At 40.2% G+C, this 12,177-nt stretch overlaps 1 protein-coding gene across 1 annotated transcript in view; it reads right to left on the bottom strand.

The window, feature by feature from the left end:
• Nucleotides 1-1,746: 1,746 nt before the first annotated feature.
• osa (trithorax group protein osa) overlaps nt 1,747-12,177 on the bottom strand; it is a 185,793-nt gene continuing 175,362 nt past the window's right edge. The window contains 7 exon segments of the mRNA XM_088243567.1: nt 1,747-4,120; nt 4,245-4,376; nt 6,488-6,664; nt 8,232-8,245; nt 8,359-8,431; nt 8,433-8,504; nt 9,925-10,005. Of these exon segments, the coding sequence (XP_088099693.1) occupies nt 2,036-4,120; nt 4,245-4,376; nt 6,488-6,664; nt 8,232-8,245; nt 8,359-8,431; nt 8,433-8,504; nt 9,925-10,005 (2,634 nt within the window). The 3' untranslated portion in view covers nt 1,747-2,035.

Below are 12,177 nucleotides of genomic sequence, written 5' to 3'. Positions count from 1 at the left end.
TCAGAGCATCCGGCCAGCCACGTGTGGGTGCGGGATGCGAAGAAGATATTCAGTCGTGGCTTTCCTCATTTTACTGTGTTAAGATTAAATTTTAATTTCTTTAATTATATATATATGTACATATGAGTATGCATATATGTTCACGTGTGTATGTGTATGTATGTATATATATATATATCGGTAGTCAGATGGCAGAAGGGACCATCTGTATTTTTGTCAATGTTTTAGTTTTCAAAAGTTTTAATTAATATTTCAGTAAATACACGCAGAATTTTTTTTTTAAATCAGCGTCATTTAGAATGGTAATTTATTATTGAAAAGCAACACTTAAATATTTTAGTTTGTGGATTAAAGTCTTGAAATTGAGACGTATTTCAGCTCTCCTGAACATTTTTGAAAATTACAGATGGTCACTTTTGCCATCTGACTACCGATATATATGTCGCAGGCATATTGACATTTTAGGCGAATTACATATTGCCTAGGCAAATTACGAAACTAAATGACGTTTATTTTGTTATGTAAAACTAGGATATATTGGATTAGGTTAGGTTGGATTAATTATTAAACTTAACCCAACCTGTCCTAACCTAATTTAATATAACAAAATAAATTCAAATAAACGTCATTTTGTTTCGTAATTTGCCTAGGCAATATGTAATTCGCCTAAAATGACAATCTGCCTGCGACATATATATATTTTTTTATACATAAGAATAAATATTTGTGTTCTTATACCAAATATTTCATTTTGAGGGCCATTTTCAACAAGTTTTAAATAACTCACTATTAGAAAATGGGATCAACAAATTGGGGTAGAGTAGGATTCGAACCACGGACCTTTGATCCGTGAGTCCGAGACACTAGCCACGGGACCACAGAGCGATTACATACGATACATGTTCATATGTATGTTGTATGTGTACATTTATATTCATTTTTATTTATTTTTTCATTGTTTTATATTTACTTACTATTTCTTCTTCCTTCTTCTCTTTCTTCCGTATTTTCCCATCTCAATTTCTTTTACCCCTAGCGAACCGTACATTTTGTTTTTGTTGTTATTCTGTATGTTTTGTTTATAACTATGACTGCTGGTTTTAAAAAATAAAAACAATGTTTTATTTATTTACCTACATTTGTAAATTGAAGTATAATATATTTAGAGTGCAATTCCATCTGCCTCCCTAAACTATCTGCGAGCAAAGGGAAATATTTTGCAACTCGAAATCACTATTTGGATTAACATGTATGTTGTATGTATTTCAGGGGTTGTGTGATTTGACTGCTAATGTGATTAATATTTCGGGGAAAGGGTGGTATTACTTCTAATATGCTATTTATCTCTGGGGCAGAGGGTGGTTTTGCTAATATCTATAATATTTTCGGTGCAAGATGGTGTTTTTGCGAACATAACCTCTATCTCGAGGGCAGTACTCTTGATAAAATGACATCTATCTATGAAGCACAAAAGTTCTTTTGCTAACATAACATCTATTACTTCGGCAGAATGGCGTTTTATTGCTAACACGACATCTACTATTGATGCAAAATGGTGTTTTTGCCAACATTACATCTATTTTAGGGGCAAGATGGTGTTTTTACTTGCATTACATCTATTTCGGGGGCAGGTTGGCGATTTTGCAAACATTATATTACAACAAACGTGTGTATCGGTGAGGGTATGAGAGGGGTGGGACGGTGGGTTCGATAATCCAATGCGATGGCAGGAAAAAGGCATCAGTATTTTGAGTACTTCAAATATGTACATTTATTTAATTTTCAATATTCAGACATATATAAAGCATTTGCACAGTAATAATAATACCAAACAAGAAATGATAGGCGGCCCGGACCGTGGGGCGCGGGCCTTCTTACCAAACGACGATTAAAATAAATACAAGTACTTTATCACCTCCCGCACTTTACAATACATATCCGATATTGTATAGAAATTCGCGAGTTCTACTAGCTACGCGTATCCTTCTCCCTCCCGTTTACGACTAATATTGTTTTCTAGAAGAGTCTAATATCACTAACGACGCGGCGGGCGCGAGCACTGGAACAGCACCTTGGACAGCTCGGCCGCCACCTTCTGGTCCAGGATCTGCGACATGACGAGCGACAGCAGGCGCTGCTCCTGCTGCAGGAACAGCGGCTTGTTGTCGGGGTGGCGCGCCAGCTGCAGCAGCGTCGCCGCCGCGCGCCGCAGCATGTCCAGGCTCGTGCCCATGGAGTCGGGGTTGTCGCGCAGCGCGCCGATGCCCAGCTGGTTGGCCACGCCCAGCGCCGACTGCTCCGCCTGCTCGATGAAGGCCACCAGCAGCGGCACGGCGGGCGAGCGCGCCGCGATGGTGCGCGCCACGCCCGAGTCGGCGCACGCCAGGTAGTGCAGCAGGTTGACGGAGAACTCGCGCAGCACCTGGTCCTCGCTGCGGCACAGCTGGCGCGCGAGCACGCGGCACAGGCGCTCCAGGCGCGGGAAGGGCGGCGTGGCCACCACCAGGTCCGCGTTGGCGTCCGTCACGCACAGCTTGCACAGCGCCTCCAGCGCCAGGCGGCGCGGCGACAGCGCGCGCTGCGAGGCCGGCAGCGGGTCCTGCGCCGCGGCCGCCGGGCACACGGCCCAGTGCAGCAGACCGTCCAGCACGGGCCGCGCCACCTGCTCCGGGTGTCGGCCCAGCTCCACCTGCCCGCCGATGTTGGCGCAGCACACCAGCGCGTCCTCGCGCAGCTGCGCCAGCAGCTCCCACCACCACTCTCCTGCGCGCAGCGACGAGCACGAGCCCCGCCACTCCGCGTCCTCTTCGCGGTCGTAGTTCCGCGTCCGCGGCGCTCGCACCGGGTGTTCGTGGTGCAGCAGCAGGAGCTTGCCCATTAACGCCAGGAAGGTACCGCTCTTGGAGAATTCCGTCTCGTTTCCAGGCACGAAGGTGAGGTTCCGGAGGATGTTGGACAAGCATATGCACCGTCGAGCTAAGGCGTCTTGCGTCTCCGAGACCAAGTAAAGACTGGCCTCGTCTCTCGTATAGCATTCATCCTCGTATTCCGAAAGGTGCTTTCTCTTGAGCGTGCCAGCGGGATCGTTGACTTTTAGATTGTGCTTCTTTTCAGCGGGTTTATCACAAGGTTTTTCGTCCTTCTCGATTTCCATCGGTTCGGATTTGAAGTTATCCTCGGACCCCGCTCCGTCCTTGTCCTCTTCTATAGGACCGTTATGTCGTACCTCTTCGGTTGGAACGGATTCTTCCCGCGGATCTTCGTTTATAATTTCTTCTTCGCCGTTAACTTTAGTTTCGCCGTTTATCTCTAATTCTGCCTTAACCCTATTAATAACGTCTGACAATGTCGCTTTTGTCCTCTTTTTAACTTTTTCACTTACACAACTATTAGACTTTTCGTTAACAACAACTTTTTTCTCCTCAACACTATCACTGTCAGTCTGCGCTTCCTCTTTTTGGAGAGCGGCGGGCTCCGGGCCCGGGATGATACGGGCGAAGGGAATGTTGATGAACTCTCCCTGGAAACACGGCATCAGGTGCGCCGCCAGGGACGTGTCGGACGTGCCGAACTGCCAGGGCTCGATGCCCGACTCGGCGTGCTCGTCGTTCCCCCAGTCGGTGGCCTCGTCGGGGGCGAAAAGATCGTCCTCCCGCGCCTTGAACAGGACGGGTCGCCCCTTCCGAGACTCGTGGGTGAAGTTCTCTCCGCGGATAAGACTGACGGCGGCGCCGGGGGCTCGAGGGGGCGGCCCCGGCGCAGGGGGGCGGACACTCTCGCTCGGAAGGTACCACGGGGTAGGTTCTACACTCGGAGGATCGAATACGTCGGTGAGACTTTTTTGAAAATGCTGCAGTAATAAGTCCAGCATGCCGGGGAGGTGCTGCAAGCCGAAGTAGCTCACGGAAGAGTCATCGAACAGAAGGATATTAAGCACATCCAGAGCCCAACAGGTCTCAGCTAGTAGGCCAGACTTGAGAGCCATCATTATCTTCCATGCGTCTACAGGCGCCACATCTGCCTTGGCGAGGCGCCGCCGCTTGTAGGTCACCGGGGTTACGGCTTCCACACTGTCCGGTGGAAAGGTAATTTCTCTTTTGGGCGCTACCCCGACTCCTCCCTGTAAATATTATTGATTAGTCATTGTAATAAATTATATAGACTACGCAGGGTAAAAGGGATTACCTTGAATTATTATGAGTTTTCTATGAAGAAATCAATATCGAGAGGATGTATTCAATTACCTTGACAGGTGTTTGGGGTTGCATAGGGTAAGGCTTTAGGTCAGGGCGGTAGGGGGTGGTGGGACGTGGGGGGCCCCCTGGCCCGGATGGCCTCAGGCCTGCTCCTGGACCCCATCCTCCAGGTTGTTGACCCTATAATTTATATAAACACATAAAGCGATCTCTACCATTTACCTTTTTCTTTTTAGTGGTTCAATTCAAACTCTAAGCAGTCATAATAGTTCAGATAAGATCATATTACTTAAATTCTCTAAAAATGGCCATAAATACGTCCAAGTAAATTCTGAGGAAAGTGAAGATTTAAGCTTGCGGTAGCTTTAATGGACAAAGATACTTATTTTGTAACACTAAACTGTTCTTTTTTAGCATAGCTATTTTTTACACAAATACTGCATGGGACTATTATTTTATAAGCGTTTTATTTTTTATCGTAATATTTTTGGGTAATGCAATGTTTTTTTTTAACTGTAGGTTATACATTTAATTTTTGTGTAAAATAATATGTGATCGGTTTTATTTCGGAATACATTCAGTGAAATTGCATCTATTTATCTTTTGGGCCAATTTGGACTATGTTGAAGGCCGTTTATATGTGGACAATACAATATTGTTTTGTCCCATGACTCAACCATTGTCCACGTGTAAACAGTAATTTGTAAGACGAAAAATTGTTCTGAGACATTGTCTACGAGATAAACGGGCAGGCTATCTCCGCGGAACAATGATTACCCCCACCACAGCGCATGCCCCAATTGTCCTTGCGTGAATGCGCTAAGACAGGATCTTATGACGATAACGATTTGCTCAACGCGTGCGCATCGCTTCCACATATTTTTTTTGCCGAAATAAAGACAGAAAAAATCCTGTATTCATTTTTGCCAAGCTCACTTTTGAACTGGGGCTGAATTTTCGTATTGTCCCAGCGTGTAACAAGTTAAATATCATGCATTGTACAAACGCTACTCCTTACGTTAAAAATATATGGCACTCATCAATTGATCTTCTCTGTGGAAGCATCTATCGAATGTCGTTTTTATGAGCTTCGCTTTCGTCCTCAAAAAGCCGGCAAGATGGTTGACATTTTACAAGGGTTATATTATTCATTATTTGTTACAATTCTGGCACTGATATTCAGTCGGGCCACTGCCATGTATTGTAAAGTAATTGCACATCAGGAAATCAGTAGCTGAATGATACAATCCATAAATTTATCATCCGATTGTATTAAAAACAAACATGAATCTTATCTAATTTTGGAATTAAATTTATCAAGAAATCATCTTCGTGTGAAATGTTATTTCGGAGACCCCACCGTGATCCGATGCCATACTCTTGGGGAGAATCTATCCATTGTACATGCTGAGAAGTACCGAAAGATGTTACCGATGCCTTTGAATTGAAATTCCGAGATGATTGGAGTAACTTGACAGTATTATAATCTTCCACAATCTTCAATACAAAAATATTTTCAAAATTAATAATTAAGTTTAGATTTTCTTTTAGGATTAAATAATGATGCATTTTGTTGAGATTCTAAAATCCATTAGTACATTTCACTTCCATAATAACTGTAAATACTTTATATAATTAAACTCACCTTACAGGTCAGTGTTTCATTTCAAATATCTCATTTCGTATATGTTACTTTGGCATTTGATGTATTTTAGAAAAGTTTCGAACTCATTTGACCATTTCATGTTACTATTCACGAAGCTGGGACAAGACAATATTGTCATGTCTATTGAATTGTCGACATGTAAACGATACTTTAAATATAATATACAAATGTTCATCTTTGATTGCTGATTGCTGATTCCAGATCTATACGTATCATGGCAGAGTAGATTGTTGTCGTGTTTTATTATTATTTTGCACTGCATATAAAAATGTCTGCCTTAAACCAGGTTTGTACCTAGTTAGATAAACTACACAAAATCCATAAAAATCTATTACCACAATAATGTAGTAGAATATAGGAATTGTTAATAAACCATTTTTTCATGCGAGCAGTGTCAAAGGGACAAAGTCGCGGGGACATAAACTGAAAAGATGGAGCGGCCTAGTCACTGAATTGTCACTGACGAATGCCTAGAGACTGTTCGCAGATGAGCCATGCCTGGAGTCATGCGTAATCACCATCCACAGACATGAGGCACGGATTGAAGAGACATTATTAATTATGTTTTATAATGCCAAAGTCTCAATACTGCTCAACTCAATGGTATAGATAAACAGATACTAACCTGCTGTTGCGGCGGGTAAGGTTGTGGCCCCCAGGGCTGGGGACCGGGGGGTGTGGAGGGAGGAGGGGCGGCGGCGCTGGGGGCGGCGGGGCGCGGGGCCCCGAGCCCCACTGGCCGGGCGGAGGAGGCGGAGCCCCGGGCCCCGCGCCGCCTGCGCCCGTCCCGGCGGGGAATTGACTACGGTACGGGGGGCCACCTGTAGCGTTGTTGTTGTTACCCCAGCCTCCTGAAACCGCACCGTCTAATTTATATAATTATAATTATCGCATTAAATACAATTATCGCATTTATAATTTAATATGAGAATTGGAAGCACAGCGACGAAACCGTCCGTTACACGTTTGTTGTTAAACCAAAAATTAGCGTATATATAATTAGCGTATTATATTGCATAACGCTTTTGTTTTATGCAATAGAGCTAAATGGCATCTGTATAACTGTAGCGCGTTATTACTCTAAGAATACAACAATATGTTCAGTTTAGTATTACATAGTGGCATTTATTTTAAAACAATTGTGTTTATATAATACAGATTCAACTAACCACGTACGGTCCATTCAAATCTATATACTCAAAAGTATATCCACTTTTTATCATCAGTCACGATACGATGCAAAAAATCTTTCCTTTTCTGCCGTAGGAGTAGCTGTTCACATGTGAAAAAATTCCGTTTGACGTCTCTCAGCTTCAATTCGTATGGCACCCGATTTCCTCGCTTTTGAATCATTCCTAATGGTTTTGAACATTTAGCAACTGTTGCGTGAATAACTTCGAATGATTCTGCATTTCTTCATTTTGCATCTGACACGGGTCCTCATCGAATAGTGCATCCAATAAATAGTCAAAACATTTTCGGTGCGCCAGAGCGTTTTTTTTTTTACATTTTTTTTTTGTACCACAACAGGCCAGGAGGCCTAATTACAATGGTGAATTACATCACAGAGCACCCAGGCTTGAGAAAAATCACATTTTTTTTAAATTTTGTGTTCTCACCGGGAATCGAACCCGGAACCTTCCGTGCGCGAGTCAAGCGTCTTGACCACTACACCACGGAGGCCGCCAAGCGCCAGCGTTCTGTATCTTCATCGAACTTAAGGTTCCGAAACCAATCTCTGCATGTTGTTTCCGACAGAGTATGGTTGCGTAAGTCTCCACAAGAATTCTGAGCTTCAGCTATGATTTCTTTTGAAAAATTAATGCAGTAAAATTCCCTGCAAATGCAATTTTTTTGGCACAAAATTCAACATGTTAAACGCTATGAAATAATATATTAACACTTCAGAGGAATAACACATACTGTCATTTCAAGTCTAATGATGGGCTTCACGATGAAGTTGGCTGTATTATTGCCCAATTTAAAAGGGCTAAGATAACATTATCTGTTGGGAAATGGCAAGAACTTATTCAAGTCCCTAATAATATAATTCATAGCTTATTATGATTCTTTTTTAATTTTCTTTTCTTATTCTTTGCTTAAAGTTAACTACATTTTGTAATTTTAGGTTCACATTTTATTTTGTAAATTTAAGTTTATTTTATATTTTGTAATTTCAAGTCTTTAAAATTATCTTTACTATAGATACTGTGCGAACCACCATAATATACATTAAAAAAATATGCGTAATGTAAACTTGCACTGTGAACTTTGAAAAAATAAAATGTGTAAGCCTTTTAAATTCCATACTGAAAAGTCATACTGTTGTTAAAGGAAAATACAGATGTCCCGTGACAGGCATACAGTACTTGACATTTCATTTCTATTACAAAAAATATAACAAATAAAAATCTTACAACTTTGTATGAAACACATACACAATACGGGCATAAATATGTTTTGCAGGCTGAGAAAAAAAAAATTTAAGTTCGTTACCATATTGGTGGTGGGGAGGTGGCGCAGCCCCTCTCTGCGGTGGGTAGGGGGGCTGCGGAGGGCCGGGGGGGAGTGTCCTTCGCGAAGTCAGGGTGGCGGCGGGGCTGTCCCGGAGGGGGCCCCATCGCTTTGTTGCCACCATAACCCTAAATGTACAGACAAAACAAATATTACCTAATACACTCGAAACAACTATCATTTAAAACATACTTTGTACAGAATACATCAGAACTATTATTTAAAGCCGGGTTGTTGTCCCGTGACTAATGTTGAGGACTTACAGATCAGAAGTCTGAGGTTCGAAACCCAAATTACCACAATTTGGTTTCCATTTTCTAATAGTAAGTAATTTACGACTTGTTGGAAATGGCCCCCAAAATTGGAATTTTCGGATAAATCATAAGAAAGTTCTCCTCTAACGTATGCTCAAACTCGATATCAAAATAGTATTTGATTTAAGTCTCTTTGATTATTTCTTGATTATTTTTTTAGTTAACATAAAATTTTGTGGTAAATCAAATAAAATATAACTTTACAGTGTTAGGCCAGATATACATAATATCGTCGCCGTTCTGGCAAGTCACAAATGAAATGAAATGAAAATGCAACCCGAATTATTTGTTTTTTACTATGTGACAAAAAACACATTAAAAAATATTTTTTTATTTATTTATAATATTTCTTTCCTTTCACTGACTCTTACAACTCGCATTGTCCAGATTATAAACAAGCAAAAGACACTTAACCAAATTTTAGCCACCTCGCCTCATTAAAAACTTTCTAGATATTTTTTATGTGTCAGTAGGAAAAAGATATGGAATTTATAAAAAAAAAACCATGAAGGAATAATGTTGCATACATAAAACCTCCAAACACATAAATCTGATTTTTCCTTGGTCTCCAAACTTTCAAATTGGGATTTCTCAAAATGATGTTTTTTGGGCAAAGTGACTTTTGCCTGAACGCCGACGATATGTAATTATGTTCACTAATCAAGTAAGTGCTTGTTGTAAAAGTCTTGTGCAAATATTAATAAGTGGTTTGTGAGGCAAGACTAGAGTGAATCTAGAAATGTGTAGAGTGCAATGAACTAAATTATAGTTAAAATTGATGAAACTGATATATATATTTTTTAACTTGGTTATTCATTCTAAAATTGTGCCTACATTTAAAAAATGATATAAATTAAGAAATTTAGCTGGCACCAAAATTTCTAAAAGAAAACTTGCAATGCACAAAGCTGATTAATATCGAATGACAACCGGAAAGTAGAAATCCGACTACCATCGGGTGATTGGATGGTGTGCAGGGCATGCGAGTTAGCGCAGCGAGCGGCGGGGAGAAGTAACACAAGAGTGCATGCAGGGTCACAGTAACTTATATAGCACATCCACCACCGTTACCAACACCACTGACTCGCCAATACAAACTTTAGAAAATGATTTTTGCCAATTGTGAGTAGACGGTTAATAGCCTTAACAAAAAGTGAATTTTAGCAAAGTTCCACCGATACACGCACTTCCGGGGCGGAAGCGCGAGTAGGGCGTGGTAAAGGGGCGGACATACGTGATAGGAGCGCGGCCCTCCGGGGGACAAGGGGGCCACCAGTTGGCGGGCCAGCTGGGAGTTCATGTTGACCGAGGACATCTACGCGTGACAACACAACACACTACTATACCACCAGTACTGATACGGGCCTACGCTCATCCATCGCGACCGACCCGACGTTCGCTCCAATCAGATGGGTGAACTGAGTTACAAAATTCGCTTCGGAGGCTTTTACTATTTATGAGCAAATCATACTCTATTTTTATTTTACAATTGAATGATTATAACTAATCATATTAGTACATACGTTTGTATTTTATGTTAGTGTTTGTACATACTTTTAAAAAAATATTCCTAATGAAATACAATATGTAAAAAATAAAATACCTAAGTAATCGTTGCTATCTAAAATGTACCTCTCTACCTTATTATTTGTGTTATATAAAACTTCCCAAGAATACATTATATAATTGAATTAACTATTTATTCCTCACTGGGAAAACCTGTGCCGAGGAAGACGTTTTTCAATTTTGGTTTGGTGTGATATATATATTTTACACAATGAATTGTTTTAGACTTTTTACATACAAATACATTGTTACAAATCTCAATACAAATTATAATAAATATATTACAATTTTTCATATATATCAATGAGTTCAAAAACCGGCTGCATGAACACAAAAAATTGTAATACATTTTTAATATTGCATAATAAATTGTGTATTTTTGTATTTATATTTAAATTATTTCAAACAAGCACTATAGCACATTAGGTGTACAACTATTAATTAAGAGCGGGTTTTGTGACATACCCAAACATTTCTTTTGAAATTTCCACACAATTTTCAACCCCTCCAAAGCGAGTTTTGTAGCTCCACAAATCGACAACTATAATGCCTCAAAGGATCGGTAATGTTCAGTCAGGTCGAGGATCACAAGGGGCAGCTCTACTTACTGTCTCGACATCACACGAGGACATGTTAAGTTACAGTAACAAGTAAAGTGAAATACTCTAGGTAATAATATAATATGAGAAACTACTATTTTCTGACAATAATGCAATTCATATTAGGAAGCCCCTTTGGAATACAATATTAGGCACTAACTATAATAATTCTAAAAATATCCAGAGGTCGATAATAACGATATAAATTTACTTTTAAAATATGCAAAAAGCTTACTGTAATAAATTGCTAACTACCTACCTACATACATAGTGGTTTGTCCGAAAGAATAATGTCAGTTATTTTTCTGTGAAGCGAATACACATCGCAGCGCGCTCCGTCCGGTTGAGATCAGTGGAGGGGGGAATCTGCTTATGCACGCGCAGCCGTTTAGTTGTCTCCGACCACCCGGAGAGTAAGAACGGGCATTTTTTGTGAAATTCGTTTTCGTCTTCCGTGCGAGTCATAATGCAGCACTCGACGGAGCGAAGAATTGCCATCAAGTTTTGTGTGAAACACGTCAAGTCCGCAGTGGATACTTTTCCCACGATAAAGATGGCCTTTGGTGATGATCGTTTATCGGAATGCCGAGTCCACCAGTGGCACAAAGCATTCTTTGAACACCGTGAAGAAGTCAATAAATGTTTTTTAATTGAATCACTGACATTACTTTTCGGATGTACCATGTATATATTCAAAATGATAAATATAGTAAAACCTCTATTTAACTCTGTTTTTCATTTGTTATAAGGTAATGTAAAAAAATCTTTAAAAAGTAAAATCTAATGTTTACTTTATGAATGAAAATTTGAATAATCAGAAGAGAGTGAAGAAAAATTTTATTTCAAAGTAACATGGACTCATTTCATAGTCAGTATTAGGAAATAAGTATTTTTACATAAATGACTGATGAAATTGTGACATTAAAAAATTACTTAGTTTATGAAATCGACCGCGTTCAGGTTAAAACCAAAAACATCAATGTCCATGATCACTGTTTTTGGGAAAAACAACAAAACCAACATTATTTAAAGTTCAATGTGCAACTTATGAGTGGTATTACCATTAACGAAAAGATGTTGTTCACTTTATGTTAAATGTGCACATTGAAGCTAAAAGAAATAGTCTTTTCGCTATTGGTTTTCCTAAAAACAGTGCTCGAGGACAGCGGCATTTTTCCTTTTTCATTTTTGGAAAAAATGGTTTAATTATTTAAAATTTGTTTTAAACCAATAAATTGCGTAAGTCCTTTGTTCACCTAATCTTAATCGCAGCGTATCTTGTTCATTTTTATGACATGAAGGTAAGATGATCAGTCTTACGC

This window comes from Micrasema longulum, unplaced genomic scaffold (assembly GCF_059751315.1).
Source record: "Micrasema longulum isolate JH-2025_06_02 unplaced genomic scaffold, ASM5975131v1 h1tg000215l, whole genome shotgun sequence".
In the NCBI taxonomy this organism is placed as follows: domain Eukaryota; kingdom Metazoa; phylum Arthropoda; class Insecta; order Trichoptera; family Brachycentridae; genus Micrasema; species Micrasema longulum.
This window is presented reverse-complemented; position numbering and strand designations above follow the sequence as displayed.